At 45.4% G+C, this 9,090-nt stretch overlaps 1 protein-coding gene across 1 annotated transcript in view; it reads left to right on the top strand.

The window, feature by feature from the left end:
• Window positions 1–8,312: 8,312 nt before the first annotated feature.
• The window catches only part of Glb1l2 (galactosidase beta 1 like 2), a 42,495-nt gene continuing 41,717 nt past the window's right edge, over window positions 8,313–9,090 (top strand). Inside the window, exon 1 of the mRNA XM_006976581.4 lies at window positions 8,313–8,473. Coding sequence (XP_006976643.1) covers window positions 8,388–8,473 — 86 coding nt within the window. The 5' untranslated portion in view covers window positions 8,313–8,387. The remainder of the gene's footprint in view (window positions 8,474–9,090) is intronic.

Below are 9,090 nucleotides of genomic sequence, written 5' to 3'. Positions count from 1 at the left end.
TGAATCTGCCTCAAACTTTAGCAGCTTTGTCAGGTCATGCATTTTCTGGGGAGGAATCTGTCCCCTCTGTTTCTTCAGAGTCTTTCTCCCTGACAGTATCCAGTTTGGTCTCAGTTTATCCCCTCTACCCCAGAAACAGTTTCCGACACTACAGTGGCGGCTTTCCCTGCTACTAAAGGTAGGGGCTTTTTGTCTGTTTCTGTTTTTGGGGTCTGTGTGGTTTGCGTACAGACTGAAAATCTAACAAGGGAGGTTTTTGCCATCTCTAAACTCCCAGTAGGAAGGTGTTTTGCCTCATCAGGCCTTCACCTGGCCCAGTCCCCCAGTGGGTTGCATTTGCTTCTCTGGGTGCTCAAGGACAGAGCTTATGCCAGAGGCAATCACCCCTCAGGGCTACACTCCCTCATCTCAGGGAGTCAGTTGAAACAAAGCTTTTCTCAAAAAGATGCTTTCTCTGATAGAAAAGAAAGCTTTACTCCTGGATAGTTCTGTTCTGCCCTGGCTGGGCTCTTTCCCCAGACAGCGTTCTGACTCGGCAGCATGACTGCTTCAGACAGTTCAGCTTTACTGTTTTCCCAGAAAGGTCCTTACTCGAATAGGAAAGCTCTTCTCAGATTTCTTTTTGCAGTTGTGGACCTATCAACCCGGGACTTGTAGGAAAGCAGACAACTGTGCCGTTCCCACCGGCTTTAGCTTTGTTTGTTCATTAGCAATCTTCCCCTGGGTCCTGAACCTTCCTGCCTCAGCTCTGTGCTCCAGGAAGTTTACAACTGCAGGAACCCTAATATCCCCGAAATGCACTCCAACTCAGAGATGCTGGCCAGTCGCCTCTGGGTTTTCGGTCACAAGGGAGGATACAATGCTAACAGTTTGCATTGCTTCAGGGGATCTTTGCATTAGGACGATTAGGAGCACCTACCTTTTCACTCTGAAATGCTCACTCACAAACAAAACCCTTGATGCCTCAGCTCCGCTGTAACTGAAAAGCTTGGCTTTTTTGCTTTTCTCAGGTAAAGTTTCCTGCCCTTTTGGGCTCTCTGTAGCTCTTTACCCTTACTTTCCCCAAGCGTTTCCCTCAGGGTACTCTGACCCACTGTCTTTTACTAGCTTGAAGAGACAGAGCTTAGAAGAGGTTTTTAGAAACTTGTCCCTGCCTCCTGCATTGCAGGGAGGATTGTTAAAGCTTGAAAGAACTTAGAGAGGTTTTGCTGTCTTAAATTTGTTGTTTTCCCTTAGAGCTAATCATAGGTGGTCCCCATACTAATATCTTCAGGTGATTCTAATTTGTTCTTCTGAGAGAGAAAGCTAAAGGCTTTAGTTTTTAAGTTTAAGAGAGCTTTTGAGAAAGATCAAGGCTTTTTAGAGAGATTTCACCCCCCAAATTTTCCAAGAAAAGCTTTAGTTTAAGAGAAAGATTCTCCCGCCAGGAGAAAGAAAAACCAACTTTCCCCAAAACTTCCCAACTTTAAACTTTGACCTCTTACATCCCCATTTTTGCCTCAGGGAGAAAACATTTTCTCCTGCTGCTTGAACTTAGCATTTCAGCTGTCCCCAGGTCAAAAGCTTCCATAGGAAACTTTTTCTTCCCCATAAGCTCAAAGAAGAGCTTTTTTACTACCTAAAAAGCCCAAAGAAAGATTCCCACCCCCCAGTTTGCGTTCATAGCCCCCAAAGTTAGGAAATTGAAGAGTTTTTCTGTCTACTTGCCTTACTTATTTTTTTCCTACATGATCTTACACTTCTAAGTTTTTCCTACACTATATTACTACCCTATACCTTACTTATTTTTCACAGATAGAAACTGAGAAAGGGATAGAAGATAGAAAATTTTGACAGGAGAATTTTGCTGCAGCATCGGACATCCTTCCAGTCTGCTTTCCTTTTCTCTTGAGGATAAAACCCCTGCCTCTCAATAATATATATATTTTCCATAACACCAGCATGCCTTTCTACTGGCAGGGCTGACCCACACTTTCACCAAAAACTCTGTAATAAAGCTATTATTTTCCTTTATCTTTAGTCCCTATTACTTTGTCTTTAGTTCCTGTTCATTTGTCTTTAGTCCTCCCTTTTTTTAGTCCCCCCTTTTTTTTCTTTTGTCCTTTTTTTTCCTTTTTTCTTAAGCCCCTGTTCATGGCGCCATTCTGTGGGGGCATTTACCCACCAAACCCACAGCTCCCCAGAGTTTTCTTGAGTGTGAGCAGCAGGAAATATTAGATAGAAGGATTTATATTGAGGAGATAAACAGATAGAAAATAAAGGATAGCCTCGAGAGGACCTGGAACCTTTTCCAACGGGCCCGACTGTCTCTGGCCCAGGGTTTTTATAGAGATGCCAAGGGGTGGAGCAAAAGACCTCCTCCCCCAGCACAGCCAAGTGCAGACCATCTCAGACTCCTGCACTCAGGCCCATGGCCCTAATCATCCTCTATTGGGACCTGCTGGTAAAGCCACTAGGAACCCGAGAACTGGCTCCCACAAACTCAAATGAGAGTCCAGCATTGACTCTACTGCCATGCAAAGTCTAAGCAAGTCAGCCAGACTAATTGTTAGCATGGAACAGTAGATTTGGATTCAAAGTGTAAAGATGTCCTGATCCACTTTCTTTTACCTCTCTCTATAATAAACCCCCTGAGTTAGGTACTTCATAAAGAATATATGCTTTTCTGTCTCAGAGTTCTGGGAATTCAAGAGCATGGGATGGGCATCTTCCATCCTCTCTGATGGCACAGTGGGAGTCAGGAGAGAAGGAGCCTTCAGGTTGTGAGTCAGAAGGGAGAGGCGTTCAGGAGCTGGTCTTGCTGCCGAAGTAGCAATTCACTTCAAGAAAAATAACTGGGGTCCTCCGAGGACTGGGTCAGTCCCTTCTGAAGTCAGCACCCCTAATGATCTATATTCTTTTTTGTTTGTTTGTTTTTCGAGATAGGGTTTCTCTGTGTAGTTTTGGTGCCTGTTCTGGATCTCACTCTGTAGATCAGGCTGGCCTCAAACTCACAGAGAGCCTCCTGGCTCTGCCTCCCGAGTGCTGGATTTTAAGGCTTGTGCCACCACCGCCGGCTTCTAACAATGTTCTTTTACCCACCCCATCCCTTACAATTACCACACTGAGGGTCAAGCTTCTCATATTCGGACCTTTGAGGGACAAACATAAATTATAGGGAAGTGTTGCCAATGGTGAAGATAATTTAATTGCTGAGGAAAAAATAATTTTAAACTCAATTTCTTAAAATATGTAGTCAAAAATATGTAAGTATTTCCAGCTCCATATAAGGAAATAGACAATAGAAATGTTTTACACTGAGAAAAATTTGTATGACTTCTAAAATTATGATATGATTAATATACACATGTGTTTATGATATATAAACTCCTTTAAAATTATAATTCAGTATATTTTAGTATAATCTGTTCACAAAGCTTTAAAAGTAACACCACTTTGTTAATTTTTTTCCCTCATCAAATAGAGGGAAAAAATAGACAAAATGCCTATTTAAAGCAACTTAAGCAAGAAAGAGTTTATTTTGCCCTACCGTTTGAAGATCATGTCCATCATGATGGGAAAGTCATGGTGGCCAGTGCATGAGGCAGCTGGCTAAGCTGAATCCCTAGTTGGGAAGGAGAAAGATTAAATATTAGTTCTCAGTTAGGTCTCTTTTTATGCTGTCTTAGGACCACAGCCCACGGAATAGTGTCACCCACAGTCAGGGTGGGTTTTCCTACACCAGCTAACCTAATCTAGAAATTTCCTTCTACCATGTGGGTCTGGAGATCAAACTCAGGTCAGCAGGTATGTTAGGCACTTTTCTTTGGCTGTGATAAAAACACCAGGGCTAAAAGCAGCTTAAAGGTGAAAACGATTTGTTTCAGCTCATGGTTCCAGAGGGGATACAACCCATCACTGTGGTGAAGGCAGAGCAGCAGGCAGACATGGTGGAAGGTGCAGGAAGCTTGCAGGAAGGTGAAGGAGGCTGTCGATGTTTGCCATCTGTCTTGGCTATTTTCTTCTTGCTGTGATAAAATACTCTGGCAAAAGCGACTTGGGAAAGAAGTGGGTTGTTCTGGCTCTCGGTGTGAGGGCATAGTCCATCATGGCAGTGGAGTCAAGGGAGCAGGAACCTGAGATATCTGGTCACATGATGTCTGCAGCCAGGGAGAAGAGAGTAATGAATGCAGGCACAAAGCTATCTTTCTCTTTTTTGTGCAGTCCAGGACCTGAGCACAAGGAGTGGCACCTTCTACTTTTAGGGGGGAGCTTCCCACTCTAACCTAATCAAGACAGTCCCTGGCTGGCATGGACAGAGGCTGACCTAATCAGGAAAATCCCCCACAGCTGTGCCTGAGGAGTCCCTACAAGGTGATTCTAGAATCTGTCCAGTTGACAACCAAGACTATCACATCATCTTAAGTAATCCATTCATTTTTGTCTTTGTTATGTGTTCCTGGCAAATGCTCTACCAGTATGTTAGATCACCAGACTCTTAACATGTTTTTATTTTGAGCTGCCCTTGAACTCACTGTGTATTTCAGATCAGCACAGGTTGGTTCAGCGCACCAATGTGTGATGCATTCCACACACATTGGTCCATTCCCAGCAGCTGCATTATCCTAGTCCGTCACTGCCTCTGCCTGGGAACTTTGTTCTCATGACTTTCAGGAGACCCCACGTTCTGACTTCTCTTATTTCCCAAGTGCTGCTGCTTCTGCCCAATGAGTTTCTTCTCTTTCCTTATTAGATGTATCAGAGTTTGTGCTTGATCCTCTCTACCTGTCATGCTTTGTTTATTGGTGAGCTCACCCAAAGTATTATTCTGCAAAACCTTTAATTGGAATCTTCATCACAGACTCTTTCTCGACACCAGGCTCCTATATTCAACACTATACCTGTATTTCTATTTGGCGCCACTTGTGTGTCTCACACACAGTTCAAACTCAGTAAGCAAAAGCCTGGCTCCTGATGCCCACCAGTAAATTTATTCTCCTCGTAGCCTTCCTGTTTCAGCCAATCACAGCCCCGATTATTACAATTTCTCAAGCTTAATATGTTAACATTGTTTATTCCTCTTTGTTTCCCACTCCACACATACTGGGTTGTAGAAATCCACTTGTCTTTTCAAACATATCCAAAAGGGAAGTATGTCTCACCCCCCCCATTGCTATCTTTCTCTTCTGAGCCAGCATCAGTTCTCAAGATAATATCACTTAGATGTCTGTATTAGTTACTTCTCTGTTGAACGTGTCATCAGGCGGGTGCACTATAACGAGCCTTGCAAATCTATAGGTCTCAGATGCTTTTGCATTCTCAGCTTTTGGGTTAATGGAGATTAGACAGTACCAGCTTAGCAACACCTTCCACGAACTTACGTAGAAGTCATGGGTATTAGATCAGATAGGCAGGATGATAAAAAAAATGGCTGGTAAAACATAACCCAAGATAACTTTGGCTGTTCATGTATGACATCCCATATCACCACATTCACATTTTTCTGTTCAGTCAAGGGCCTGGTAGTCTACGGCATTTGAATAAAGGTGTGCCTTCTCCAAGGAACTGGGGTTCAGTCTTATAAATTAATTTTTAAAGGTGTTTTGTGATAGTAACAGAAGGTTGAGTAATGAATGGATTATAGCAATATCCCAAATCATCTGTTTTCTCTTAGCCTTTCCTGCTCCTAAGATTCTTAAACACAACAGCCAGAATGATCATCCTAAATCATCAATTTCATGTCCAAAGCCTGAATTGACTACCACTTCACGCAGGATTCAAGCCCCCTACTCTTAGGCCCTACCCAGCCTGGTTTCTGCATTTCCCTGGCCTCATTTCCTGTCTTTTGACTCCTCTCCCTGGCATCCTTGGCTCTCTTAGAACTGGAATGCCTGGTTCTGGTCCTGCCTCAGTGCCCATGTCCTGGTTGTTTTCTCTGCTTGGGCAGCCTTTCCTCAACTAATGTCTAACCCTACCTCCAGGGAGTCTTTTCTCTGCCATCCCCGCCCCCCCCCCCCCCCCAGAGCTCACTTGAAACCCACCTCCCGGCACCTACTTCCTTGTTTTGGTGTTTATTACCTTTGAACATATTCTACAGTGTACTGCTTTACTATGTGAATTTTTGTCAGTTTTCTTTCCCAGCCAGAATAATGAGTTTTAAAGGGAAAGGATAGTTGCCTTTTGTGTCCACTGATATATCCAAAGCACCCAAAAGTGTCTGAAATGGTGTTTAGCATTTGACGAGTGGTTTGCTTTTTATTTAAAATTTTCTGAGTTTATAATATCATTACATCATTTCCCGCTTCCTTTTCCTTATTTCCTCACTCCAAGCCCTCCCATATATCCCTCCTTGTTCTCTTTTAAATTCAGGGCCTCTTTTTTCATTGTTGTTACATACACCTACACACAAAAACATAAATATAGCCTGTTCAATCTGCATAATGAATAGTGTATAAAACATACTTGTGTGCATGTGTTTTCAGGCCTGACTGTTTCATACTGGATAACCAATTGGTGTGCTCTTCCCCGGAGAAGACTGTTTCTTACGTTCTCAGCATTCCTTAGTTTCCTGTAGTTCTTCCTGTAGGGTTGAGGCCTCATGAGCCTACCCCAGCCTCGTTGACATATTTTTAAATGAATATGATGGTGTTGAGTTAGATCATGGTCACCCAGGCTTCCAAAGGCTGAGGTTGTGAATGATGGTTTTGGACTATGAAGGCCACAGACATAGTTCTATGCATTCCGTGGGTGTACACAGGCTCCTTCCAGGGCTGATACCACATTATTTGGATTTCAGAAGCTTGTCTGGCTCTCAACTTAGTTCTTTTCTTTTTCCAGGGCTAAACTTTTCATGTTAGGATTTCCTGTTTCCTTGTGGTCTATGATTGAACTGGTCCTAACTTAGTCCCAGAAATTCCCCCGTATTCTTATTTTCTCTCCTTATGAGCCCTGACACTTGCCACCATAACTGGACATGGCTCCCCTGAGCAGAGTGATATCTGGGCCAACCCCTGACACTTGGTCCTTTTTTCTTAAATAGCTAAATACTTGCTAAAGTAGTAAATTGGAGAGAGGGGAGGCGAAAGCAAGCTTTTCATCTGTGTTCTTAGAACTGAAAGTTCTCTTAATACTTGCCAGCTTCACGTGTTAGTGCAAAATTCAGACTGCAGCTGGAGAGATACTCTGTGGACCCACACTCTGAAAAACTGCCTTATGCTGAAGCATAAATGCCACCCAAATGTCACATGGTGTCCTTGGGGACGATTCTGTGTCAGAGTAACTATATCCAGCCTTTCCTAAAATGTAATAATTATTTTTTTGTTTTATTTTTAATTATGTGTGTGTGTGCGTGTGGATGTGTGTGTATGCACACACATATACACACACACATACACACACACACACACACACATATACACACACACACACACACACACACACACACACACACACACACACACACACACAGGTCTGAGTGAAGGTGCCAGTGGAGGCCAGGAAATGGCACTGGAGCCGCTGGAGCTGGAATTCCAGGCTGTTGTGAGCCACTAGTGTGGACACTAGGAAACGGTCTTCTGCTGTTAACAGCCGAGCCATCATTCCAGTCAAATATGTAAAATCTAATGTATGATTCTTTTAAAAGTAAAAGTTGAATACGCTGGGAGTCGGGGCCTAAACCAGTCCGTGGAACCACGAGCAGAATATTTTGGTCTTCACCTTAGTGCTGCTAAAACTCGAACTACACTCAGCCATCAAGTGTCTTAAGGAAATTCTAGTGTCCTGGCTTTTAACATGAGTTATTACTTCAAAACCATTTTTCTTTTTCAAACTTTGAGTTGTTTTAAAAGTCCCCCCCCCCTTTTTTCTTCTTTGCACCTTCTTGTCAGGCACACTTAATCCTTGCTTCTTACTGTAACGCTGTGGGGAGTGACTGTCGCCAGAGTTTGAGTATTCAAAGACACAGCGACCCATGTTCTGCACCTGTCAGCATTTCATATGCAGGAAAAGACTAAATTTAAGTGCCTCTGCGACTCAGAGTGGGAGGCAGGCAGACCCGGGAAGTTGGTAACTGTTAGGTACCTGATTCTTGCCTAAACTCAGGGAACTCTGGAGAACCCCAACACGTTTGGGCTTGAGCTGAGACCACCGCGCCCTCTCCTGCCCCGCCCCGCCCTCCCTGGCCTTGTTTCGCCTTTGGCCGCCGCGGGGTCCCTCGTCTGTGCCAGGCCCGGGCGCGGAGGCGTGGCCTCAGATCTCAGCCAATGGGCGCCAGCGGGTGGGGCTGGCCGTAGCACGGTTGCCCGGGTGACCCGTGTGCGGCCCCGCCCCACCCGGCCAAGGCTTTGGCGCGCCGCGGAGTGCTGCTGGAGTGGGAACCCTGGTGTCTGTCTACCCACTGCGTTCGCGCGATGCCCACGTGGAGCTTGCGGCGGAGGCCGGGCCGCACACTCGGACTCCTGCTGCTGCTGACCGTGAGCTTCCTGGTGCTCCGCAGGTGAGAGAGAGCCCCGCCCAGCACCTGCGGGACTCCTCTGGTCCCAGCCCCACGCCTCACTTTCTAGTTTGCCACAAGCCTGGGAAACCGCGACCCTAATCTCTTCTTTCCTTAGAGCGCTCCAAACAGTCTGGAGTCCCTTTGAGCTTCCAGTCACTCACATCCTGCCTCTGGGTAACACCAGGCTGGCACTGCCCTATCAGTCCCTGGGGGTCAGTGCGTTGTGTCTCCCAGCGCTCCACACTTGGTGCTTGCTGGTCTCTGCTGTTCATGGACACGTCCAGTCCTGGGGAGAGATCGGCAGAACTGACCTTCACATCCCTCTTCAGGAGCCCCGATTACTGCTTCATGTAGCCCCTTCTGCTTTTCTCTCAGTCCCCCACATTTCCTCCCAAGCTAGAAGTCTCTGTTCTGCAGAGTCAGTGTTTGATGCCCACGCTAAGGTGGACTTAGAGTCCTGAGGGCTCTCACTGTGGGCCTCTCGGAGACTCTCAGCCCCCGATTGATTTGCACCACTTTGCTGTTTATAAGTAGATGTCTCTGCTTCCCCTCTTCACTTTTGGCTGCTCCCCCCTCCCCCCTTTCTAAACTGCGGCTTGTGGCAGCCAGTGGTGTTC

This window comes from Peromyscus maniculatus, chromosome 7, assembly GCF_049852395.1.
Source record: "Peromyscus maniculatus bairdii isolate BWxNUB_F1_BW_parent chromosome 7, HU_Pman_BW_mat_3.1, whole genome shotgun sequence".
Lineage (NCBI taxonomy): Eukaryota > Metazoa > Chordata > Mammalia > Rodentia > Cricetidae > Peromyscus > Peromyscus maniculatus.
This window is presented reverse-complemented; position numbering and strand designations above follow the sequence as displayed.